Source organism: Populus nigra, chromosome 1 (assembly GCF_951802175.1).
Source record: "Populus nigra chromosome 1, ddPopNigr1.1, whole genome shotgun sequence".
Classification (NCBI taxonomy): Eukaryota; Viridiplantae; Streptophyta; class Magnoliopsida; order Malpighiales; family Salicaceae; genus Populus; species Populus nigra.
In genome coordinates, this window is record NC_084852.1 from 38,455,477 (window position 1) to 38,482,473 (window position 26,997).

General features: G+C 33.4%; 2 protein-coding genes and 1 long non-coding RNA gene across 4 annotated transcripts; 2 read left to right on the forward strand and 1 right to left on the reverse strand.

Moving 5' to 3' along the window:
• Positions 1-434: 434 nt before the first annotated feature.
• Positions 435-5,896, reverse strand: LOC133674806 (alpha,alpha-trehalose-phosphate synthase [UDP-forming] 5-like). 2 transcript variants are annotated; one of them, XM_062096066.1, is made up of 4 exons: positions 5,628-5,896; positions 2,757-4,798; positions 1,555-1,828; positions 435-997 (listed from the first exon to the last, which is right to left on the reverse strand). In XM_062096066.1, the coding sequence occupies exons 2-4, from the start codon at positions 4,742-4,744 to the stop codon at positions 671-673; spliced, it is 2,589 nt and encodes an 862-aa protein (XP_061952050.1). In that variant the 5' UTR covers positions 4,745-4,798; positions 5,628-5,896; the 3' UTR covers positions 435-670. The 2 variants fall into 2 exon arrangements, with proteins under 2 accessions (XP_061952050.1, XP_061952058.1); XM_062096074.1 differs by lacking the exon at positions 5,628-5,896 and adding an exon at positions 5,313-5,588.
• Positions 5,897-12,969: 7,073 nt separating this feature from the next.
• On the forward strand, positions 12,970-13,462 carry LOC133690541 (uncharacterized). The gene is made up of 2 exons (XR_009841473.1): positions 12,970-13,120; positions 13,190-13,462. It is a non-coding gene; the product is annotated as an uncharacterized LOC133690541 (long non-coding RNA).
• An 8,215-nt stretch (positions 13,463-21,677) lies between these two features.
• On the forward strand, positions 21,678-26,997 carry LOC133676542 (uncharacterized). The gene is made up of 7 exons (XM_062098226.1): positions 21,678-22,205; positions 22,699-22,773; positions 22,854-23,370; positions 23,986-24,371; positions 25,356-25,582; positions 25,681-25,828; positions 26,589-26,997. The coding sequence occupies exons 1-7, from the start codon at positions 21,747-21,749 to the stop codon at positions 26,715-26,717; spliced, it is 1,941 nt and encodes a 646-aa protein (XP_061954210.1). The 5' UTR covers positions 21,678-21,746; the 3' UTR covers positions 26,718-26,997.

Sequence of the window (26,997 nt, forward strand, 5' to 3'; positions counted from 1 at the left end):
CTTGCTGTCAAATGACATGACTTGAGCACTACTAAGATTGGATGCTAACCCATATTGAAATGTAATTAATACAATTACACAGTTACATAACAACTGAAACTGACACAGTGAACTATGGAGAGTCTCTTTTTTTACAACTGAAGACCTGTTTTTAGTCAAAGCATGACTTCATTGCAAAGTTGGAGAAGGGGATTTTCCCATTAATGGAGGCAGGAGTGCCTCTGCACTCATTCAGAAATAGTTTCATACCAGGAGTTCTGGTGATGGTTAAAATTCGGCAGAACTTACTTTTCAACAGAAAACTGACTCGTCAATTTTATGGTCGCATGTAGAAAATTGTATGCAAATTGTGCAGGCTCGTGCTTAAGCATGATCAGGGATGGTCTAGCATTTTGATAATCGACCATGAGATGAGAGAATCACATAACCGGCACTAAAACAAATGAGCTATACGTTTAGCATAATCTATCTACTCGCGATAAAAATCACAATTACTGTGCAACGAAAGTTGGAAAAGCTATCCATGTAATGGACAGACACAAGATCTAGACCTCCAAACATCGTTCTGAACACCACGTAAATGCCTCAAAGGGGTCGAGGAAATCCTCAAGCATAGAACATTTTCAATATATACTTAGACAAGACACAGTACAAGGAGATAAAGGGATGATTACTCTCTGTCAATAATCACCTGCTGAGAGGATTGGGGGGCACTTCTGGCATCCTGCTCCAAAGCACTGGCAAGGCCTTGTAGCATTCTCAAAATCTCAGAAGTGTCTTCCAAGTAGTACTTGGCCTTGCTGGGCTTTCGGCCAACAGTGCATGCAAACACTTCAGCAACTGGGGAAAGAGAGGGGCCAGATCTTGCACTCAATATCACCTCAAACATGTCCTCATCAGACTGGTCATCCCCAACGCAGAGAACAAAGTCAGGAAGCTTTCCCTTCAGTTTCATTGTATCTAGGAGGCGTTCGGCCACAAGACCTTTTCTAACACCCTGTCAAGTGGGTAACAAACATGAGATACAATAGCAAAGCTGAAACGTATGTTTTGTTCGCACTGCATTTTAGAAGATCTTCTCTAAAAAAGGAAATAAAAGAATGAATATACAAAATTTCCATAGCTAATAGGCATTTATGGAGAATAACTGGTCAAATACTTCAGGATCCATGAGAAAATTAATCAAAGAACTGCGGATGATACATTTTTCTGCAACACTAATTTTCATAACAAGCCTGTTTGAAACAATTAATTGTCCATGGTCCAGAAAAAATAGAGGTAGTTCATTGTTTTTCCATTACAAGAAATGACTGTTCTCAGGATTCGAGCATGCTCTTTTTATGGAAGCATGGTTGAACAAGTTGCCTAACAATCTGTAATTAAAAAGATTTGAAGATAGCATGGTATATTTGTGAGTTAAAGAGGGTACAGCACCCAAATCTGCAGTTGGTTTCTAGGCACCAAGGAACATACATTTTTTTTTCTAATTAAAAAGCAAATATCAATAGAATGTAACAATCACAAGGATAGATACAGGAACGGAGCAGCACTAACCTGGGGTTTAACTTCTACAGTGTGTTGACCGCTCTTGACAGTAACTGGCTCATTGACAAGAACACTTTCCAGGTGATCTAGAAGCTCCTTAGCCTGGCATGAACCAAAATCTGGATCTGCGTACTGGTAATTCCAAGCAAGTGAACTCTCTTTCGTCTCAATGGCAGAACCATCAGTTGTTTCAGTGTATAGTTTCATTACTGGCTCAGCAATACGTTTCCAATCAAAATCTGGTACAGATACACATGTTTCCCATTCTGCATCATGATTGGTCCTGTAGCCAAAAGCTGAGCTCAAATCGGAGAGTGAAGAAAGAACCGGGCTTCTTTTGCATGGATTATTCTAAATTAGAATAATCATAGTAGATACCTCAAATGTACATTGTTGACCTAAAGACAGAATAATTCAAAGGAGAGCAGGGAGCTTTCAAAATGTGGCAAGATTTTGTAAATGCCAACATTAGTTGCCCTTGCTCTGTCTGTTACTCAATTGAGATAGCCCGTCCATGGCTAAACTCACAGGTAATTAAATTTTGTTTTCTTTTTGGTTCGTGATAAATCCACGGTGCAGCAAAGGGGATGTGCCTAATCACCCCTCAAAAAATTAAACATGCACGTCTGTTGAATACTTCGGTCAATATACATTATCTTCCAGTCAAACAGTCACAAATACCTCATTCCTAGGTCGTGATAGATGTTTCTAACAGTCTATCACAATCTAAGAATTGTCGTCACTAACAGAAGCTCACTTATGATAGCAAGGACGGCTAGAGTGGTATAGATACCTACGCCGAATAATATAACATGCATGTCATCTTTTGTATCTCATGCATTATCCTTGGATTAAAACGTCCTATATGAGGGTTTCTAGAATGTGGATAAGTTGTAAATAAACATTACATTTTAGCCATGCTGAAATTCACAGCACAACAACAGTGCTGTTACTTTCAGCAATGTCAAAAGCCATCAAGCTGTTGTTCCATAACGATGGATATAGCACAGAACATTGAGATATCACCCCTCTCACCAAAACAAGGACTACCACTGGTTGAACATGTGGAAAATGTAAGCCACAGTGTCCATTTTTTCTCCTTTACATAACCAAACATCACTAAAAGAACCAAGGGTCCAAGTCAAAAATCACAATTTTAAGTGGGGAGATCAAGATCAAATTGAAATGGAGTTAGAAAAGGCAATTTGTACCTCACGAAATAACCATGTTCTGCAGCAATGCCAAGCTTTTCACAGGAAGAAAACCATTCGGTAAGAGTCTCCCTGTCTCTCCCACTAACAAGGAAAACAACATTCTTAGGGTCTGTACACAAGCTGTTCAAGACTCCAACAGTCTCCATATTTGGAGTCCTAGTTGAACTTGGCAGCGTCATAGTACCATCATAATCCAAAAGAATCACTCGGTTATTGGTCCTCTTATAAGCAGAAACAATATGTTCAACTGAAATTTTTCTGAAATTTGGATCCAAAGCAATGACTCGAAAACCCAAACCAAAACCAAATCCCCAGCACCTCCTCTTCACATGATCCCTACATGCCCTTTCAAGATCCTGCAAGAAACTATGTGCCCAATATGCAACATCATGCGTACTCACATACCTATGGTGCTTCTCATGTCGCATCTGTTTTTCTGGCTCAGGGACTACCAGGGCAGAATTCATAGCTTCAGCCACAGCATCAATATTCCATGGATTTACTCGGATTGCACCACTCAGTGATGGGGAGCATCCAATAAACTCCGAAAGAACCAGCATGCTCTTTCTTGGGGCTGATGGATCCCGTCCTAATGTCTCATCCAGCTTCTCATTTCCTTGTCGACATATGATATATTCATAGGGTATCAGATTCATCCCATCCCTCACTGCTGTAACAAGACAACACTCTGCAATTGCATAATAAGCAATGCGCTCATAAAACTGAAGTGGCCTGTCAATCAAAACCACTGGAGTATATCCTGGACTTCCAAATGTCTCATTGATCCTCCTCACTGCAGCTTTAGTTTCAGACTGGACCTCCTGTACTTCCCTTCCTCGGCCTCTTGCTGGGTTTGCAATTTGAACCAAAACAACTTCACCCCTCTTATTAGGATGTTGTGTGAGTAACTGTTCCATTGCCAAAAGTTTCAAGCTGATTCCTTTAAAGATGTCCATGTCATCAACCCCTAGCATTACAGCTTGACCCCTAAACTGGTCATGTAGCTCTGCAACCTTAGATTCTGTCTCGGGAAGATTGAGCACGGATTGGAGCTGACCAATATGAATCCCAACAGGGAGAATCTTGATGCTGACTGTCCGACCAAAATACTCAAGCCCTATGTAACCTCGCTTGGATTGATAAGAAAGACCGAGCATTCTACTGCAACAAGAGAGGAAATGCCTTGCATAATCAAATGTATGAAAACCAATAAGGTCAGAGTTCAGAAGTGCTCTCAGAAGTTCATCCCTTACAGGAAGTGTTCTATATATTTCAGATGATGGGAATGGACTATGAAGGAAGAACCCAAGCTTCACCCTATTAAATATCTTCCTCAAAAATGTTGGCAAAACCATCAAATGGTAGTCATGAACCCACACATAATCATCCTCAGGGCTAATCACTTCCTTTACTTTGTCTGCAAATATTTTGTTCACAGAAACATAAGCCTGCCAAAGGGACCTATCAAACCGGCCACCAAGATCCGGTGATAAAGGGAGCATGTAGTGAAATAAAGGCCATAGATGTTGTTTACAGAATCCATGATAAAATTTAGTAAAAAGGTCAGGAGGGATAAATGCCGGGACACATTTAAAAGTTTCAAGCAATGTCTGGGCTACATCGTCTTGCTCACTAGGTTCAATCTCTTCTTTAAGAGAACCTACATAGATAACTTCAACACCTTCTCCAAGACCATCTTTGAGTTGTAAGAGAAGTGAGTCCTCATCCCAGCTAAAGCACCACCCTCCACTGCTATCTGGACTTCGATGTGCCCGAAGGGGAAGCTGGTTCCCCACAATAATCATCCGTCCTAGAGAGACAGAAGAGGGGGCATCAGAGCCAACATTGTTTTCACCATCTAGATCAGTCAGTATTCCAGCAACAGTTGCCACTCGAGGAAACCTCTTCCTCTCACGACCAAAACTTGGAATTGGAGCATCACCAGAAGCAAGATCTAAGAGGTTGGAATATGACCTTGAAACCATTGCGAGGACAGATAAAGTAGTGTTGTTCTTCTCAAAGTTATGCAGAAACAAACTCTACAAAAATAAAATAAAAATAATCTATTAACGAAACAGAATCAGCACTAAAACTGCAATATATATAAAAAAAAATTGAAATATAATGCATAGCAATTATTTCAGAAATGTAATCTTTTGCCTTCTTTAGAATTCCTTACTGAAGCATGTTCTACTTAAGGAATTAAACATCTAAGAGATTATATACCCATTACAATCCCAAAATATTCTCCACCAGAATAAGAAATTAAGACTCGCTCTTATTATTGTTTTTGTTGCCCTCTTAAAGACAGATTCCATGCTTTGCCAAAATAAAAAATAAAAATCCAACAAAATGAAGATATACATACTTATATGCACAGGGAAACATATCAAAAATTAAAAAAAAAAAACAAAACTCAACATTGATTGATCAAACTCAGAAAAGACAAAAAAAAAACATCCGAAAACATGAAGAGAAGTTGGATTTACTACAAACATAGGTACCCATATGTTAAAATCTGATAAAATTAACACCCAGTATTAACACAATTACCTCTAATCTCCAATACCAAAAATATCCATCCAAAAATATCCATCAAAATGAAGACAACAAGACTGATCAAATTATATGAACACTCCGAATGCATAAACCAAACCATCAATTGAAGAGCACAACTTCCAAGGGAGTTGGAGATGACCTCTTTGAGCCCATAAAGAGAACATGCATCAAAACTCAAAAACATGCAAACGGGTATGTGAGTAAATGTAACAGAAAGTAGCTGGTAATGGCATGCAACATGAAAGAGCAAAAACGCAAGAAAAGACAGTAACTTTAGTGACAGAGAAGAAGAAGATTAAAAGAACTTACCTTTCAAGCTTCAGATACACTAATAGCAACCAAAAAGATTCTTCTCCTCTCCCTCTATATGTTGCGAGAGAAAGTATGGCATTAACAGACCTTATTTGGCCTTGCTTTTGCAGTTTCCACTGAAAGATTTTTGTTTTGAGATTTTTTTTTCCCCTTCAGATATGAGACTACAATTGGGATGATGTCTCTATAAAAAGCATTTGATTCTCTCAAAATTATTTCCTCTCACTCATTATGTGAGTACTGATGAGTGATAACACGAGGAACAGAGAACAGTGGACTCCAACTTATTGGTTTTCTTAACCATGGTTGGTTTTTCAGTTAATTATTTAATTTAATTAATAATTATTATGTTATTAAGAGCTTAAACCCCTAAGCTTGTGTCTAGCTAACCTAACTCGTTACCTTCATCTCAGGTCACGCCAACTTGAGATGCAACATGCCGCGTGTTAGTCACTCGCTGATGTATCCATTTTACCAATGTTAGGAAATGTAGTGGCAGTATTGATGTTATTGTATTATTTAGCACAAGATTTACGCACATATTCATTATGTAAATGAAACTCCCACTTAAAAAATATAAATTATTTTATTTTCAAAATATTTTTAAAATTTTACATTGTTTTATAAATCTCTCTTTCTGTCGATGAGATATATATGTTTTGGGATGGGAGTGCGAGACACGCACTATGTGTTGAAGTAGGTAATGCAATAATTTGTTTTTATTATTATTGTTATTGATACAGTTGCTCGTGTCGTACTCTGCGTTTCATTCTGTACGTTGCTGCTGTCACCACACAGGATCACCATTTGTACTGTCCCAGATATTTATTACAACCTTTTACCGTAGGAAGCAAGTCGGTATTGCATTTTTATTTTTATTTATTAATATAAATATTCAAACCAGCTTACTTAATTTTGATTAATCTTATGAGTTTTTAATCGCTTATGAACAATTTTTTTTTAAAAAAAAGACTCAGATTCCCTTTATGACAATAATATAGAGCTATAGAATAGATCATGGACCGTAAAAAGACCAGAAAACAGAAGGGAGTGAGAAGGCGGCTAAGGGTTTTTGATAGAAGAAAGGTTTGCTCATGTATGGCCTTAACCAAAAAAAAAGAAGATGTTTATTGAAATTAAATAACTTGATTTTCTTATTAAACAAAGATTAAAATAATAAGATCAGATAGATTAAATCATGATGAGTTGATAAAAATTAATTTATCTAGGTTAAAAAATTATTTTATAATTAAACTAATTACAGGTACGAGCCAAGTATGATTAAAATCCAAAGCTAACATTGTTTATAACCTCTTTCCTCTCAAAGATTTACGATCCTAGAGGTCTAATTTCAACTTTTCAAGTCCCACTGTATAAGATACAGAAACTCATGTAATTTCCCAACATGGAACATGGAATTGAGGTAATTTTTTTTATTTTTTTTTATTTTTTTATTTTTATAACCCGGGGTGTTCGGGTCAGTTTGCGTGCACCACGACTATTCCCCGAGTCTACTGAACATCCTGCAAGCCCAGTAGACAGGTAAGGCACCGCGGGGGTGACAGCCATGCACAAAGAGGATCAAACTCGGGACGTTAGGCAAGGCAAACTTCACCTGTTAACCACTGAACTAGACCCGGAATTGAGATAATTTGAGTTTATAAGAGTTTGTTTTTTTTATATTAGTTTATAAAAGTTTATTAACTCAGGAATTCTTTGATGTAAATTTTCTATTTACCTGCAATTAATTTTTAAATGCGTTGATGTTTCAAAGTTGAAAAATAAATTTTTAATAAATTCTCAAGTCAAATTGTAAATGGACCCATATTTAAATTTGGTCTATCTATTTTTCAACGGCTGCAGATTGCGTAGTCGAAAGGTGGGTGCCTCCTGCTAGGAACTAGCTATTGAATCCTCATCAAGTGTCAGTAAATGGGTCATCAGCACTTCATGATTTGTAACCGATACCTTTTTTTTTCCCCGGTTAGGAGGTTCCACTTGGTACTTCTCCTCCATTGTGGAGGTTTCACTTCTTTCCTTGCCCCTCCTGAGGAGGCTCCGGCACATACATAAGAATTATCAGATATACATAAAAAGGTCACTAAACTAATTTGCTGAAATTGTTGACTGAGAGAATTATATTATGGTTCGTTGTTTAAAAAAATTATATTATGGCTGTAAAATATCAATATAACAGATTAACAGTACAAAACTCATAATAATTAAGCTGTAAAAAAAGAATCCCATTGTACTGTACCGATGGACCGGCCTGAGGCATTGTAAATAATATATTACAGTGGAACCGTACAAGCGGAACACAAAAGGTGTAGCAACGGAAATGCAACTCAAAAGTGTCCCACAAAAATGATTTGCCCAACCCGTAAAAAACCTGCAATATGTTGTATCATCATCATCTCCCATTTTTACATTTCTAAAACGCCGGAATCATTCAATTAAAAAAAAACAAAGGGCTCTTTTAATGGTTAATTAGGTTTTATTTTTGGTTTTTTAGTTTTAAATCTTGAAATTAGTATCTAAAAAGCTATCAAAAATTATTTGAATGCAGTTAAACATACAATGATGTACTTTTAAAATTATGTAGATAGAGATTTAATCTCGGTTAATATATAAACTCACCTAAAAATACCAACCTCGTAGAATAAAAAAGTCAGGTTAGATATGATGGTCAGTGGAGGCTTACATAGTTGTTAACTTCAGGGCTCATGAGATTAGTCGAGGTGCGCGCAAGCTGGCCCAAACACTCATGTTAATAAAAAAAATTTCAAATTAAAAAACAATAGATACTAGCTTTACTTATTGAATTAAATAAATAAAATACTTTCTAGTACTTATGTGAGGAGGAAAAAAAAATAGAAAGCAAAAAATAGCTAATTATTCTAGTGCTTTTTATTTCATGCAACTATTGATTCTCTCTGTTCTTCTTTTTCTTCTTCTTTTTCCTATCCTGTATTGAAGAAAATTAATTAATAAGATACTACATAGGAAGGCTAAATCATTGAGGTCACGCTATTGAGATACTATTCATCAAAATAGTTTTTTTAAAAAAAATTATTATTTAATATTAGGTTATTTTGAGAATTATATTTTATAATGTTTTTTTATTTTTTTTATATTTATACTGGTCTCACGGGTTTAATTTTTTTTTCTCGATTTTAACCTTCAAATTTGTTGTTTTTTAGACAGTTTTTTCTAATCAATTATTTTTCAATTTAATCTTTAACATTAAGTTGGTTGGAAATTAAACTTCATATTTTTTTTTATTTTCTTTTGTAGGAGGTTATCCTAATCTTATTATGACTTGGGTCGCGAATTTAAGACTTATTAGTGTGACAAGTAATGTTATTTTTCCGCAATGGTTTTTTTCCCTACGTCCGGTTATTTCTTATGTAATGTGTTAGCAAGTGATGCTTAATAACTTATACTCTTAAAAAAAAGAGTTATTATTTTTTATGAGTTATTGGAGGGTGAAATTTAAAACAAAAAAAGATTGAGTCAACTTGGATCAACTTGTCAAACCTGCAACCCGGGTCATGAGATTGGAATAACATCATAGAAAGCTAATAAAAAAAATCATGAAGCCTAATTAAAAAATATTCAATTAATAAGGACCTAAATAATAAACAAAGTCAATTTGGGTTAACTTGTTAAACCTGCGACTCTGGTAATGAGATTAGGACAACCCTCATAGAAAAAAATAAAAATAAATTACAAAGTCCAATTTCCAAACATCTTAATGTTGAATGATGAAATTAGAAAAAAATCAATTAAAAAAATAGCTTAAAAAAACAACTCAAGTCAACCCTTGGTTAACTTGTTAAACTCATGACCTGTGTTATAATATCGGGATAAATTAATAGAAAAATTAAAAAAATGAAGCCCCACCTCTAATATATCTAATGTTGAAGGTTGAAATCGAGGAGCAAAAGAAGTTAAATCCATGATACCAGTACATAACTTAATAAAAAGAAAATTAAAAAAACATTATAAAGCACAATTCCTAAAACAATCTAATCTTAAAGGATAAAATTGAAAAAAAAAACTAGATAAATAAAAAGATTGGGTTGTTGAAAAGTAAAATTAAAAAAACAAAAAAAAAGTAAAAAACACAAAATACTGTTATGATTAATAGTTCTTCTGAGTGTGGCTATATCACTTTAATCACATCATTTTAGTAATTTTTTTTTTTAAAGAAGAAGAAGAATGGGCTCACATTCTAAGGCAAAAAGAAAAGGAAAGAAAGAACGAGGCATCAGAGACATATTAAAACTTCGATCAACATAACAAGATCAAAAAGATCTTGATAAGATAAATTCAACAAGACTAAAAAAAGCCATCATCGAATCTAGAGGTAAGCCACATATGCTGCCCAAAGGCAACAAGCGTGCTTCACATGCCAAACATTTTTCTTCTTCTTCTCCATTTCAGTCCCTCATTCTAGTGCAATTCTCCAATTCAGTATCCTAAATTATTTGACCAAAGAACATGCTAAAAAAGAAGGGAAAAAGAAAGGAATAAGGGAGAAAATACTAAGCTCGCGTGCTTTGTAACCATATTTATCAATATAGTAACTACTCAAACATTGGCCCACATCTCAAGATAGAATTGTGACCTTTGATAAATTTGATATGATGTTAGACTAACTAATGCTTACATATGAGTTGTTAATATAGCGCTACCTTTCCTAGCAATAGTTATTTCTCACCCACAAGTTATCTTAAAGGATATATTTACTAACCTTTCCATTAATGACACAACAAGACACAACAATCAATAACAAACATTAACATTTCAACCAATGACACAGCGAGGCACAACAACAAATTACTCAACTTTTCAGGTTATCAACAAAGAAAAACAATTATTTTTCATCATTACTCCACTCTTCACGAGGTAAGCTGATATGAATGAGGTTTGTAAATACTTCGAATCACCATATATAAAGGGATTGAAACCATTAAAGAAATTCACAATAGCTTATCCAACAATACCAAATAATCACACACTCCCTATCTTCTTCTTCTTCTCTCTCTCTCTCTCTCTCTCTCTCTCTCTCTCTCTCTCTCTCTCTCTCTCTCTCTCTCTCTCTACTAACTTAAGTATGTGAGGGTCTTCTATTTTGATAAGGAACTAGTTATATAGGAAAAACCAAGCCTAAAAATAAATGCTCATGTTTAAGCCCAGTCATCTCAACCTCAAAAGAAGTCTTGGAAAGCCCAATCCAGTCTTAAGTTCTTATAATTTCATCAATAATATATATATATATATATATATATATATATAATCATCATCATCATTATCATCATTATATAATATAAGAAAAAAATATCATTTTTTACTGTTCATTACATTGCATTTGTCTAAAATCATTGTGAGCGGCGTTGTTTTGCAAAATCAATCACCTATTCAATGTCAAGAAATTATTTGATACAACAATGAGTACTTAAAAGCATATCAAAACAAATTATCAACAAAAAATCTTAATCACAACAATATAGAATGATAAAAAAACAATAACTAAAGAAAATATAAAAGATGAAGGATTAGACTTGAAAGCACATTTTGTTTTAAAAAAGAAGGGTTGCTCTTTTGTATGTTTTTCAATCTTGCTCCCTTGGTTTTAAATTTTTGCAAAACAACAAAATCATTTTTTTTTAAATCAAGCAGTAATTTGATGTTAGAATTTATTTTTTTAATATTATAATAACCATATAAAAGAAATTAAAATAAATTATCAACTCAAAATACCAACAAAAATGCAATCCAATTATTAAATTGACAATAAAAAAAATCAATAATTGAAAGGAAAAAAAAATCTAAAATATTATAGGTTACTATTGTAATTCAACATAATAAGCTTAGGTGAACGGTGATTTCCCACACTCTTTAGTTTTTGTTTTCTTAATTCTTTTTTTTATTAACGTGGGTGTCTGTACTATAGTTATTAAACCCGGCCCGAGGGTTGACCAGGCCAAGGGGTCGAGTCCTGGGTTGCATGGGTCAACCCGGGTCAACTCGGATTAACCCGGAAAAATTAACAAAAAATTAAAGTTTTAATATTTCATATGAAAAAATCCATGTAAATATAGATTATACATATTATGAAGTTTAAAAGAATATTTTAAAAAGTTTTTTATCCCACATAAAAAGATATTATGTTAAGCTTTTAAGTTAAAGTACTTAAACTAAAAAAGTTTTTTATCCCACATTGAAAAAATATAATTTTTTCCTTGGAAACATAGAGTATATATACTAATGGGTTTCAAATTCCACATTGAAAAAACATAACTTTTTTCATGGGAACATAGAGTATATATATGAAAGGGCTTCAAATCCCACATTGAAAAGATATTATGTTATCCTTTGAAGTTGAAGTATTTAAACCAAAAGGTTTTTTTTATCTCACGTTGAAAAAACAGGGTTTTTTTATGGGAACATAGAGTATATATATGAAAGGACTTCAAATCCCATATTGAAAAGATACTATGTTATCCTTTTAAGTTGAAGTATTTAAACCGAAAGGTTTTTTATTCCACATTGAAAAAACATGACTTTTTTCTTGGGAACATAGAGTATATATACTAATGGGTTTCAAATCTCACATTAGAAAAAAAAAGAAAAAACAAAATCAGGTCTCGTCCGGGTTCGCCCGGGTCTCTCAGGTTTGGCCGGGCTGCTGCCACAACCGGTCTTTTATTAAACCCGAACGGGTCCAGTCACCAGGTCGACCCGCTGGGTCGGGCCGGGTTTAATAACAATGGTCTGTACCAGCTTGCGCACACTTCAACTAATCTCACGGGCCCTAAAGTTGACGATCATGTACGTCTCCAGTAGCCCTGAGGGGACTCAAACTCATGATCATTGGGGAGCAAACTCAATACCTGACCAGTTGAGCTACCCCTTGAGGTTTTTTTATTAACATGGGTGTCTGGGTCAGCTTGTGCGCATCTCGACTAACCCACAGGCCCTAAAGTTAACAATCATGTTAGTCTCTAGTGGCCCTGAGATTTGTAAGACTCGAACTAATTACCTCTAAACAGTAAATTTAAAGTCTGATCAATTAAGTTATATCCCTATGCTTTTTTTTCCCCTTAATTAGTAATCTTAATGGTGATAGCTAGCGTAAGAAAGCATTAAGGGAAATGGGCGGATGTAATGATGACTACTGTAACTAAAGGTGTCTCTACAATCACATTCTTGTCTTGTTATTTTACAATGTGTTTAATTACCGAACCTATCATGATTTCTATCTTGTAATATAAGTGATTAAGTTAGTGACACGTTTTCGTTTTCGTGCTAATTAAGCTGGCAAAATGAGAAAAAAGGCAGTTGATAACAACTGGAAACGCAAACCTTTTTTTCTTTTTTCACTGATTTATCACTTCCTAGTTCCCGTTTCCCACCGGGATGATAATTCTATCTGCCTCAATGAAGGTCTAGCTCTGTTATCTGGATGAAGGCTCGCATGAAAGGTAATTTTGTCTTTATAAAATTTGTATAGTTTTTCTTTCCAAACATTATCTAAATTAACTATCATAAAGGTCAGGAGGAGTTCGCCGAGGAGAAATACCAGAAATCTATATGCAAAAACATGCACTATCATCCCTAATTTCTCATGCTCAAACGCCTCCTTCTAGCTCCAATAATCGTTAAATAAGACGCACAATACCTTCGTTCCTTGTGCATTTCATGCTCTTTTTATTCTATCAAAATTAGACAGCAAAACAAATCTTCTGATCGTGATCTGAGGGAATATCTGATTGTAATTTAAACCAATTAATTAACGGTGTTTTTCCACCATGATTCTTTCTCAAGATTAGTGGGTGTTCCTTAGCGCTTGCTCTTGTTACTCGTGAGTCTACTTCACTTGTCTTGTATCGGTGATGGCAGCTGGATTCTTTTCTCTGTAGATCATGGCGGTCTCCTTTTCTGGTAAAGACAAATTAAGGTGTGAACTTGTCAACAAACTCAAGGACTCAGCTCCCTCGATCGACTCATTCTATGAACCAAAAAACCCTAGTTGATGTCAGCTCGCCCACATCAATTAAAAGAAAAAAAAGAACAACTCAAAACGCGCCAGCAATCGAATGATATTCTTACCCTTGTTATCTCCAAGTATATCTTCAAATATGCATGTGTCACGTCATATACCTTTAAATATATAAAAGTAATTATAAAAATAAAATTTAACTGATTAAATTCTAGATTTATTTTCTAAAAATCATTAATTTAAGTCTTAAAAATCTTAGAACTACTGAAGGTTTACATAGTTGTTAACTTTAGAGCACGTAGAATTAGTCGAAGTACATATAAGCTGATCCGGACACCTATATATATATATATATATATATATATATATATATATAAAAGTGAAAAATCATTTAATGTTTCTCAATATGAATATGTTCACACTCATTATATATAGAGATCATTAATTCAAGTCTTATAAATTTTAGCACTATTGGAGGTTTACATGGTCGTTAACTTCAAAGCCCGTGGAATTAGTCGAGGTACGTGCAAGCTGGTCCGGACACCTATATATATATATATATATATATATATATATATATATATATGAAAGTGAAAAATCATTTAATGTTTCTCAATATCAATATGTTCACACTCATTGTATATAGAGATCATTAATTCGAGTTCCACAAATCTTAGTACTATTGGAAGTTTTCATGGTCGTTAACTTCAAAACTCGTGAAATTAATCGAGATACGTGCAAGTTGGTCCGGACATATATATATATATATATATATATATATATATATATGTTCACACTCATTATATGTTATGAAAAGCAAAGGATCGTTAACTGATTGTGTTTTATTAATTAAATTCAAATTTTGGTGGCTAATGATTACATTGGAGACTCGTGAACCACTAACCATGATTAGAATATGAGGTGAATAATTTTTATTTTTTAAAATATTTTTTATTTAGAAATATATTAAAAAATTATTTTTAAAAAAAATTATTTTTAATATTAACATATTAAAATAATTTAAAAACACTAAAAATAAATTAATTTCAAAAAATAAAAATACTTGAAAAAAAATCATTTATTACAAATTGAAAAATAAAAGTTTGGATGCCGTTCTTCTGTCAACTTGCCTCCATTCTAGCATGATAGCTGAACATCGAGAGGCCCATTGCTTGATGATCCATTCCGAAGGAACACCGAAACTCGTACACTTGGACTCCAAACATCATGCACGAACCCCGCGTCACCAAATAGCTAGAATGCTAAGACTGCACCCTTCATTTAATTTCTTTCTTTGCAGGAATATTTCTCTCTTTTTGTTTAATTCACTGCTGCTGCTGCTGCTAATCATCGACCGTGATCTTTGTGGAAGGAAAAAATGCCTTGATGTACAATTATACTGGACTTGATCAAATCATTGCTTGACGTCACTCCTTCAGAGGAAAAAAGAAGAACAATCGCTGGAAAGTGATGCCCAACTTCTAACATGAAGAAGGCTCGAAAATGCGTAATAATGTGACTCCCTTTTGATATTTTACTACGACTTGTGATGATTTCATTCTTTGTTACGGTCTTGGCTGCCATTACACTCTACTCATGGTTTTGTTATCTCCAGGTTCTATCTGTTTCACGCCTCTTTTCTCTACTGCACTCTTGGCTGTTGCGGGGCTTCTGCTCCTTTTGTTAGCCTCTTTTTCTAGCTCTTTTTTTTTTTTTTTTTTGGTTTTTGCCATCAATCTAGTCGTTTTTATAAGGGAAAAAAATCTTACACGTTAATTATTCAATTAATGTTTTCTGAAGTTGGAAATAACTCCCCTACTTCATTAACTTTATATTCATATTTTGGTTCTTTTTATGCCTGTTTCAGCTAAGAGAATTTTGAGTTTTAAAGTTAGATATTAAATTTAATGTTAACAATGTAAACATAAACTCTAAACACCGTTGTTGTTCTACAAGTTCTAGACTTGTAATAATTTTTTAAAATTTTTATTTTTTTTTGAATTTGCAGAAAGCAAATTAAAAACCTGTAAAATAATCAAATAACCTAAATGCTATAAATGTAAATGATAAATTAACCACTCAGGGTTAAGAAGGTTATATTCATTAGATAATTCTTCAATTAATTACAGACACGCACCATAACTTTTTGACAGAAAAATATGAACTAATATATATTTTTTATACTTTCTAGTTTTTTGATAATAAAAATTGCAAATCTACAATTGAAACTGCAAGCCTACTAATTATCACTTATAAACTATCAATATATAAATTATATGCCTACTAATTATCACATACAAGATTAGATATTAGTAGGTTTTGAAAATCCTGAAAACTTAGATCAATTGCAACTATTAATGTTGATTTTTGTTGGGTTGTTCTTCTTGTTGTGTTCCTCCATCCTTAATTTATACATGAAATATTATAGATAAACGTCTATTAACTACTCCCTCTCTCCGTTACTCCATATTTGAGGATGCATGAGTAAAATTGCCCAACTTACAATATTTTTCTTAGAGTTTTTGAATATTAACATATCTTATTATCCTTTCTCTATATGCTGTATAATTAATTATATCAAAACCATTTTCATGAAACCTCGGAGGAGTAATTGAAGTTTATCTAGGTAAGTATGATCCTCTTTTTTTTTGTCATTTGTTCAATTAAAATCATTAATTTTTTTTGTTATCATTTCCCTAATCCTAGCTGAAATGGCGATGCAGAATGAAATAATTAGCATAGTACAGAATTTATATGTTTAAAATTATAAACATATAAAGTATATATAACTAATGATAAACACTTTTTCAATACAAAAATAAAAATAAAATACTAACATACATATAAAACATATATTCAAACTTATAATTGATATAAAATCAAAATATAAATATGCATATCAATAATAAAAATCAAAATGCTTAAACTAAAACAAAAAAAAATACTTATTTATTGAAATACTTTAAAGTAATGAATTTTTTATTCTTATCATTAATGGATTCTTTATCCTTAAAAATTTATTGTTTATCAATTGTGTAATAGGATATTTGCAATATACATCCCAAAATTTTAATAATATCACCTTAGTTTATAATCACTTATAAACAAGATTCTTGAATAAAAAATTATATAAATCAAATATTTTTTAATAGGGTGAACCTAAATTTTAGATTTGAAAGAAAAATCAAATAAAAAAACGTTAAAAATAAGGTGAGGAAAAGTGTGTGAAATCATAAAAATACAAAGCTAGTTTGAGTTTTAAGATTTAAATGATTTTTATAATTAAAAAAATAATATCAATTAATAAAAATAGCTATCTATTAATTTATTTTAAACAAAATTCTAAGAAGCTGGTTTGATTGTTAAAGAGAGTGTTTCTCGTTTATTCTTTAGTATTCAAACCTCAAGCCATGACGAAAATAAATTTGTTAGAGAACACTCTCCAGAGACAAGTTGAAGGCAAACGCAGACATTTTTATTATTATTAATATGAATATAGATAAAATAATGACAAAAGAAAAACAAGTACGGTGGCCACGCGCATCAACCATGTGGCGCGTGTGAAGTAAAGAAGGAAGAGTGTATATCTTGATAACGAGAAGTAAAGAGTTGGTGGTTGGTTGAAACCTAGACAAATATTTGACCGTAGCTGACCCTTCACCTCAGCTTGTTTAATTTGATTTGTATATTGCCTATTCGACAGTTGGACGACGTCACGTTCGTATCTCGTATTCTACGGTAATGTTCTCAAAACGGTGTGTTTCTCAGTGCAGACTGGAGGTCGTCCTCTCCTGCACACTTGCCACTAGCAGCGAGTTTTTATTTGTTTTTTGAGTTTCCAATGATTGCCCTTTTCTTTCTTCTGAATCCCGACAGGTGACCGGGGACGATGAATCTACTTGTCAAGCTGGCTACAGCCAATCACCATCATAATCATGACCCGACTGCGACCCGGCAGATCCAATCCCTTCCTTTAATTTATTGAAACTCTCTCATAGTGAATTTACCATTATCGTCTTTACTGTAAAGTAAGGCTAAGTCATCCAACAATATAAATTTATTATTAGATTTGCGAAAGTTATTGTAAATAGCTCTAGACTATGCAACATATATGGGTTGGAGAAATAGCGGTTTGGGCTGGTTTCCTTCCTTGGCAAAGGCCCGGGGAGAAAGCATAGTCTAGTTATTATATTTGCGAAAGTCAGAATCAATCCATGGATTAGGATCGACCCATAAACTATATCCCAAATTAAAAATATTAAAATAGGAATAACACTTAATATTATTAGAAAATATATATCTTATTTGTAAAGTAGAAACATGTGCAATTTCAATGTGAAAAATATCGATAATTATTTACTTATTTTTTAAATATTAAATAAATTAATAGATGTAACATTGGATTGACTTTGTTGAAAACACTCCCTTTTTTTTTTAATTTAACATAGGTTTTCGGCCCAGCTTACGCGTACCTGCTTTAAAGTTAACGATCATGTAAATCTCTAATGACCATCATATAAACAACCACAGAGCTCGAACCTGAAACTACAAAAAAAACAAATTTCTTGATGCCAATCTCTTACCCCTTCCTATCTTTTAATCGATGAAAGGATCTATTTCTGAAATTTAAGAAAAGGGGAGCACCTAAAGCCAGCGAAGCATGAGAGAAGGCTATGGCAGCCAATTACAAGAAACCAAGTGGCGTGAAGGCAGAAACAGGGTATTCTGGCCAATTGTGATCGAACTAGAAAATCAAACCAGGCCACGAAGGCCTTTGGTGTACCACACCAATATCCACCCTACAGGCTACAGCACATGGAAAGCCTCCTTACCACCAGCCCATCCACAAGACTCCATTGATGAGGCAAAAGCTATCCGTACCATTAACCCACCGGTCCCACTCACATCCTTCCATTCTAAATTTTACAATTTAAAATTTTCAACCTCCAATTTTCAATTTTACATGGTCCTCCTATTTATTTATTTTTTCCTCTTTTGCATAGTCTTCCATAATATTTTTAGTCCATACTCTCTATTAGTCCTTTGTTCTTTCTTTCTTCTCAATTCACTCCCTAAACTCTTTTTTCTTTTATATATATTATCACCATAAAAATAAAAGTAATATTAAATAGAATAATTGGAGGTTGAAAATGGGTTGTGACAAAAGTTTTGAAAATTTTATTTACTCAATCTTTCTTATAAATAAATCTTTACTAGAATTTCTTTTAGTCATAAAACTTTTTGTTAATTACAATTTAGTCTCTAACTGGAAACATATTTTCAATTACATCCCTAGATATAAAATTGATCAAAATTAGTTAAATAATTTAAATATATTGATGGATATGATAAGAATTAAGTGGGCTTAAGTGGAAACGGGTACCATTTAAAAATAAAATAGATCATATGGTAAAACATAAACCATATCTTTTTTACTCGATCGATACCTATCCATTCAAACCATAACATTGAAGGCAAATATCACACCAGAAATCTTCTTAAAAGCGACTTGTTATCTAACTAGAGTTAATTAAGAATTGAATTTTTTATTTTATTTTGATTTTATTTTTATAAGATTATTTTGATTTTATAATCCGGGTAATGTGTTTGATAGGTTAGGTCAAGTTACTTTTTAGTTCTTTTTTAATTGAATTTTTTTCAATTTTATCCTTTAATATTGAGTTGATTGGGAATTAAGTTTCATAATTTATTTTGATTTGTTTTTTATGGGGTTATCATAATCTCATAACTCAAATAACAGATTTTACATATTAACTCGGGTTAACTCAAGTCAATCCAATATATTGTTATCTTAATATTTTTTTTAAAATATCTTCTTGAAATTTTTTTGAGTCAAATTATGTTTTTACAGGCTATTTAGATTGTTTTTAGATTTGTCAAATCAATCAAATTATATCAGATCAACTATCATACTATTTTATTTTGTTTTCATTGAAAAAAATATTAACAACATTCAAAAAAAGAATTATATTAATTTTTTTTAACTCTAACTGTAGCCTTGATTAACGACCTAAAATCCATTAAGATTGTGTTTGTTTTTCACCTGCTTTTATGTTTGTGGTGAAACAAACGCAACAAGGTGTTTGGTAACAAACCAAGTTGTGTTTTGTACTGTAGGACCTATTAAAAAATTGAATTTGAAATGCAGTTTTTGTGAAGCAGTTTTTATATTTTTTTAACTGAGTTTCGTAAAATCTTGTTGTTTTTGCGTTTCAAAAGTGTTTTTTAAAAAAATTAAATTTTATTTTATTTTTTTCTTTGCTTTAAATTGATATATTTTTTGTGTTTTTAGATCATTTTGATTTGCTGATATCAAAAATAATTTTTTAAAATAAAAAAATATTATTTTGATGCATTTTCAAGTAAAAAACACTTTAAAAAATAACCGTAGCTACACTTTCACTAAATATTATATACATATTTTTTAATACACGTAAATTTTAATTATAATTTTTACTAAATATGTATCTAATTCAACTAACCGCGCAGCTAACTATGTTTTTTTTAAAATTTACTTTTTTTAAGTCATAGAACACACTTTAAATATGATAGTAGGGGGTTTGCCCAAGCTACGCCGTGAAACGATCGTAAGCTGCATTTGTTTGATTATTGAATTGGGAAAAGGGAGAGATGCTTCATGGAAAAAAGCGCCAGAGAAAACAATGCGTGCATAGATTTGATATACTTGAGCGTTTTAACCTGCAAGGGGGAAAAGGTCAAAAGACAATTTGTACAAGTATATGATAAAAGTTCAACTCCTCATACAAGGTTTTCTCCCAGGAGACTCCTAACATTATAAGCAACACAGCTATAGATTTCATATTCAGTAAAGAGGGGGGCTTGTTTGTCAATAGCGCATGCTCTACCGCCAAAGCAGAAGCTGGAGCCATGTTTCGCCAACTGGGAATGCAGGGGCAGATCATAAAGCTTGGGAAAGAAAGCATCACGTCGATCATTTGGTCCATGTGGAGGATTTCTTTGATTGTTCTTCGATTTTCATTCACCTGCTCCTTGATTGATGATGGTGGGATTGTATCAATCTGGATTCTGGAAAGGCTGGAGATAGATGCCGTACTAAAATATCTAAGTAGTTTAGGAATAAAATTTATATTTTGAATGGTCAATTAATCTCTTAGATCTAACTCTTTTCTTATCCAAGAAAAAAAATCTAAAGAATTCATGATTCTGAATTTATTTAAAAAAGAGCCATCGTGTTTGACCTGGTTTTGCCTCCACACTGCTTTCGTTTTTTCCAACTTTTTTGGACTCCATTTTTTTATTATTTTTGTTTTGCCTAAAAGCACTTGTGGAAATGGTCGAGGGATAGGAATCTCTGGTCCTGGAGGAGAAATTGTTCTTCTTGCGGTGAGTTTCTATTCATTATAATTTTCTTTTTATTTTTCGTATTTGAAGGTGGATGCAAATGAATGGATGTTGAGTTCTGGGATTGATATGGCTTTACTAATTATTATTTTTTACTGTACTATCACTGTAATTCTCCTCGCAAGTCACTCGGAAGAACATGTTCATGGTTAATAACTTATCTACTATTCTCAATTGTAATGTAAGAACCGACGAGGATGCGCTTTTTTTTAAAAAATAAATTAATATGAATATTCCGATAAGATTATATGTATAATTTAACTAATTTTAGAAGCTCGAAAGTTAATAATTATTTAACTTTCTAGTAGCTTTAAAAAACTTAAATTTATGGTTGAAATAAATTTAAAATTTATCTAATTAAATTACCGTTTAGGTTAAATTTCAATGTAACACAGGATATATTTTAGTCGGTCTAAAAATTATGTTTTTCTTTGATAATTTGATGCATAACTTAATTAAAAGAAATCCTATATATATTAGATTGTTTGAAATAATTTTTAATTTGTTCTTTATTAAAATTTATTTTTAATATTTTTAATAATATTTTATTAAATAAAAAATATTTTTAAAAAACAACTATTTCTCAACTACCAACCACCGTATAACAAGCCTATAAAATATCAATCAGGTCATAAAAATTTAAAAAATCTTCTTTTATTCCCAATCCCTGAAATTTTCAGTCCCTCTCCCTGTAAAAATTGGCCATGAGAAGAGGTAAGCGCCGTATCGGGGAGTCCTGGAATGTTAAACGACTTCACGATCATTCCCAACATCAACAAAAACAACAACAAGAAGAAGAATCTAATCTTGAATCACCATCTGTAACATCAGCTTCTTCACAACAACAGTATATCAAGAAATCCGAGCACAAACCCTCAAATTCTCAAGTAGTTTCTTTGAATTCTCCCAAATCTGACCCACCCTCTTCAAGTACTGAAGTGGGTGCTTCTAGTTTTGCTGAGACAGTGAATGAAAATATGGAAAAACACCTTCATGAAACAAAGAAAGAGGAGATTGAAGAGAAAAATGAAGAGAGTGAACCGGACAATGGAAATGGGGTTGATGGCGTTGTGACTAGATTGGAAGAATTCTTTTTGGGTGTGGAGGAGCCAGAATTATCTGAGGAGCAGCTAAGGATCAATGATCAGCTACAGGAGGATGAGGTAATTTGAAAAACTTTGGGGTTTATTGACTTCTTTTTTTTTTAATGAATATTTTGTTGAACTTTATTTTGCAACATATATACAAATGGGCGTAAAATTGTATATTTCCAATGTTTTAATTTGTTTTGTGAAACTTGATATGCACAGTTTTTTCCGGTAGACTGGGATTTGCGTAGGAATGTCAACAGTGTTCGAAGCTTGTTGTTTAACAACTTATCGTACCTCCATTAGCATTTTGCCATTGGACGGTTTACAATTACAGAACTTTGTTACCATTGAACTGCAAAGCATCAAACCAACCACCGAGTTTGAAAACATATCTTTCTCGAAGGAAATAAAAAAATCAAAATTTGTCTGGAAATGTAAAGAAAATCGAGGTCTTTAAAGTTGCCCGTAATTTTTTTCCCTGGTTAACTGAAGCCTGAAAGTAAGAAACCTTTACCACACCTTTTTCAGCCCTTTCTCATCTTTCACTCTTATCCATTTTTTTCAGTTGCTTGCTATGGAGTCGATTTATGGAGACAATACCTTCATTCTTGAGAGACAGAGAGGTCTAAGATCTTTTCAGGTTACTTCAGTACCTTACAATTTGAAAGCTTCTTGTCATGTTGTACACTAATCATCCAACACCTGTATGTTATTCCGCAGATTCATATTCACATTGAAGTTCCTGCTGGATTTACTGTAACTGCAAAGCTATATTCACTTGGTGATTGTAATGGGAAAAGTGGTGGTTCTGATGAGTTTTCTTACTCATTCGAAGTTCAATATCTTCCACCAATAGTGTTGACCTGCCTATTACCTAAATCATACCCAAGCCACCTACCTCCTTATTTTACCATCTCGGTTCAGTGGTTGGATTCTACTAGTATTTCCCATCTCTGCTCAATGTTGGACTCAATATGGACGGAACAACCAGGGCTGGAGGTTATATATCAATGGGCTGATTGGCTACAGAATTATTCCCTTTCTTTTCTTGGTATTGATAAAGATATCATTCTTGGACCTTGTGTCACTAAACATAAAAAAGACAGGCGTGCGATTTCGGGAAGTGTATCCCTGGAGGTTGATGTTCCTTCACTGAGAAGTTACAATGCTGAGCAATGCCATGAGAACTTCTGCAAAAACTTGCATGAATGTTGTATCTGTTGTGATGAGTATGCAGGCAATTTTCAATCTTTTCCTAAATTTACTTTATCTGGTCTTAATTATATAAACAGCAAATCGTTTGGTGTACTAATATGGCTGACCTATGCTCTGTTTATGACTGTTTTAGGTTTTGGGGGATTGAAATATATATTTGAACTCCATCAGTCCATTTTTTTTTTAAAGAAGACTTTTGACTTTGCTTATAGGTTATCGTAATGCATAGTTGTCCCTTTTGGTCCAGTTGTTTGCTGTAATCTTTCTAGATGATGTTGCTCTAGTTAAGCTTCAAACGTGTGCTTATGGCTGTCATTTGAAATTTGATAATGCATAGTATTTCATGTACAATAATGTCAGACATTGGGAGACCTTCCACTTACAACTTTCTGTGGCGTTTGTTTGCTGTATGAAGACAAGGTCATGGTTGTTAGTAGTCTTGTCCTTTAACTTCACACTCCCTTTTTCGATTCGCTGCTGAGTTGGTTGTTGATAAATATCAACTTTTACTCTGAACTGATTTCCTTTTCTTACCTTTTTCAATGTACTATTTCTGAATACTATTAGAAAGAACCTCTTATCTGTTTTTGTATGTTCTTATATGGAAATTAACCTTCTTTTTTATTTATCTTACAAGGCAGCGATTTCATCAGGCTACCATGCCAGCATTTCTTCTGCCCAAAATGCATGAAGAGGTATTCTGACATTCATGTTGCAGAAGGTACTGTGAACAAGCTTCAATGTCCAGATGCAAAGTGTGGGGTTATGGTGCCGCCTGGTTTATTGAAACGGTTACTCGGTGATGAAGAATATGAACGATGGGAGTCCTTGATGTTGCAGAAAACACTGGAGTCCATGTCTGATGTTTCCTATTGCCCAAGATGTGAAACACCCTGCATAGAAGATGAAGAACAGCATGCACAATGCTCGAAGTGCTTATATAGCTTTTGCACACTTTGCAGGGAGAGACGCCATTTAGGCGAAGTTTGTATGACACCAGAAATGAAGCTTCAAGTCTTGGAGGTAAAGTTTGTGTTCTCATCTCTGGTATTTAGTTTCAGAGTCACCTCTGTTAACAAGAAGGATAAACAATCGCAAATATTTTAATAGGGCATCCTACCAGAAGAAATGTAAACAAACTCAAAACAAGGGTGTTCTCTTGTCTTGTTGAGAAAACCCATACTTAAAGCTCCTGAGATATTAGTGATTGACAATATCTTTTCTCCATATGTAATTTCAGTTCTTAATCATTTTATAGAATGGGGAGGAAACCAATAAGAAAAGCGGAGATAGAAGGAAAGTTTCTCAGTACTCGTTAGTCTGTTGATCATTGGAAATATAATCCTTAGAATAATTAGGAATGGGATCAGGTTCCCTTATATTACACTGAGAACTCTAGCAAAAACCCTAGAATGTTGAGAATTGGAATCCCTAAATATGGAAACCAAATTTCAAATCATATGGGAAATTGAATAAGATCCCAATATCTATTTTAATAGGAAAGAACTAAAATTCTGATTGATCAAATAAAATTAAATAATGAAATGATAATCCAGAAATCTTGCTTGGTTATGCACACCTTCTTCTGTTTTTATTATAACTACTATGATGTTGCTCATGGTATCAGAACGAATTTCTACCAAAAAATGCTTCTATAACTTTCATGTTAGCCTGCGTTTCAGATTTTCACAACTTGGATTTCATTTTCTCTTGATCTTTTGTGGTGCTTTGGAAAAATATCTTGATCTTTTGTGGTGCTTTGGAAAAATAAGTCATACGTGGTAGGATGTTTTCCTTGCCAGTTGTGAAAGAATAATGATGTTATAACAAATAATTGTTAAGAATTCAACACAAATACAAACATCAGCATTGATAGCAATTTAATGGAACCTTTTTTTCATTTATTTTATGTGTATATTCGTGTTGCATTCGTTAAATTTTTTTCGATATACCAATCATTACTTATCATGAAATATGTCTTTAATGACCTTTAATTTTGCCCTACAGGAACGTCAAAACTCATCTCACCTCAAAGATGGACAAAAGCATAAAGAGCGCGAGATGATAAATGAACTTCTTAGTGTCAAGGAAATACTTCGTGATGCTAAGCAATGCCCATCTTGTAAGATGGCAATCTCAAGAACTGAAGGTTGTAACAAGATGGTGTGCAAAAACTGTGGGCAGTTCTTCTGCTATCTTTGTAACAAAGGGATTGATGGATATGACCATTTTAAGTGAGTGATTCATTGAAAAAGTTAAATACTATATTTGGTGTGTTTGTCATGATCTTGCATTTGTCAGATTTATACAATAACTTTTGCAATTATTGAAGGGATGGACAGTGTGAACTCTTCCCACAAGAAGAGATTCAACAATGGGAGGAGAGGATGAATCCCCGCCGGGTTGTGGCTGAGGTTCATGCTGAACTTTTTCCGGATCATGTTAATACATGTCCCAATTGTGGTCAATTCAATGTGAAGGTTAGTGATGATTGGTCTTTCTGTGGATCAGAATCAGATGTTCAATGCATTTAAATATTCTGAAGTGCTAAATTCTGTTTGGATCTCTCATTCTTTTTTTATCTGACCTGATACCAGGTGCTTTCGTGTCTTGTGGGCCATGTGTCCTATTCAAAGTGCAACACTGAACCATAATTATTAAGCCCTAAACTTTCAAAAGTATTCTAGTTCCATCCTTTTTATTGTTTTTTTGCTATTGCACTTTTATTATTAGTATTTTTTTTTTAAAAAAAAGTTTAGACCTGAAACTAGAAAGGATAACTGAATCCCACTCGATTCAAGACATGCATGGGCCGATCATTTACAAATGAAAACTTTGCAATTGACAGTCTTCATTTTTCTTTATTGCAAGTATAGTCTTTGGGACACAAATGAAAGCTGATCAATGTAATTTGTGGTATTAAAAGTAATATTTTTCAAGAATGACAAAATAAAATGCTATTCTTATGGGCCATGTTTGACATCAATTTCAAGCCATGTCGAACAAAGACTTCTGTACACTACACAGTGTTAGTGGTGGTAAAATCTGTTAAACCTTCAATGAGCTTGGTTTCATTTCTTTGCTTATAAACATTTAGGAGATAATTAATGGATTGATTCCTCTGGAACCCTATGATCAAATCTACTCTCTTGTTTTCCCTTTGCTATGAAATACTAAAAAACATTGAGCATCAGCTGCCTGATAGGTTTGTCATTTTCTTCTCTTTTGACATGGTTACAGGTTGGCAATAATAACCACATTCTTTGCTGGTCATGCCAAATGCACTATTGCTACTTGTGCAGAAAGATTGTGAGGCGCGGTACTCAGCATTTTGGACCAAAAGGTTGCAAGCAGCACACAGTGGGATAGCTGTCAGTACAGCTCTAAACCAGCCCAGTTGAAAAAGAATATTAGAGATTCAGTAACAATAGCAGAGAGGATTTGGTTATATTCCTGTGGATTGCGATGGTATGTAATTAGGATCCCCCCCCCCCTAGTTAGAGCTACCAGGTTGAACAATGATGTCAGTTTTAAATGCTGGTTTCACGTCCGAGAGATTTCGGGCAGGCAAAGCCCTCCCAAATTTGTGTTTTCTGAGTACATTTTTGTTTTCGCTGTGGTTGGTTGTTACATCATTCAGTTTCCTGCA

What these genes read in the sequence shown, in the direction of transcription:
- LOC133676542 (XM_062098226.1), top strand. Translation starts at nt 21,747, where the DNA reads ATGAGAAGAGGTAAGCGCCGTATCGGGGAGTCCTGGAATGTTAAACGA. An exon ending in ATCAGCTACAGGAGGATGAG is followed by an intron (nt 22,206 to 22,698) that starts GTAATTTGAAAA and finishes CATTTTTTTCAG; the next exon opens with TTGCTTGCTATGGAGTCGAT. An exon ending in GTGGTCAATTCAATGTGAAG is followed by an intron (nt 25,829 to 26,588) that starts GTTAGTGATGAT and finishes ACATGGTTACAG; the next exon opens with GTTGGCAATAATAACCACAT.
- LOC133674806 (XM_062096066.1), bottom strand. Translation starts at nt 4,744, where the DNA reads ATGGTTTCAAGGTCATATTCCAACCTCTTAGATCTTGCTTCTGGTGAT. An exon ending in GAACATGGTTATTTCGTGAG is followed by an intron (nt 1,829 to 2,756) that starts GTACAAATTGCC and finishes TTTTGGCTACAG; the next exon opens with GACCAATCATGATGCAGAAT. An exon ending in CTGTAGAAGTTAAACCCCAG is followed by an intron (nt 998 to 1,554) that starts GTTAGTGCTGCT and finishes CCCACTTGACAG; the next exon opens with GGTGTTAGAAAAGGTCTTGT.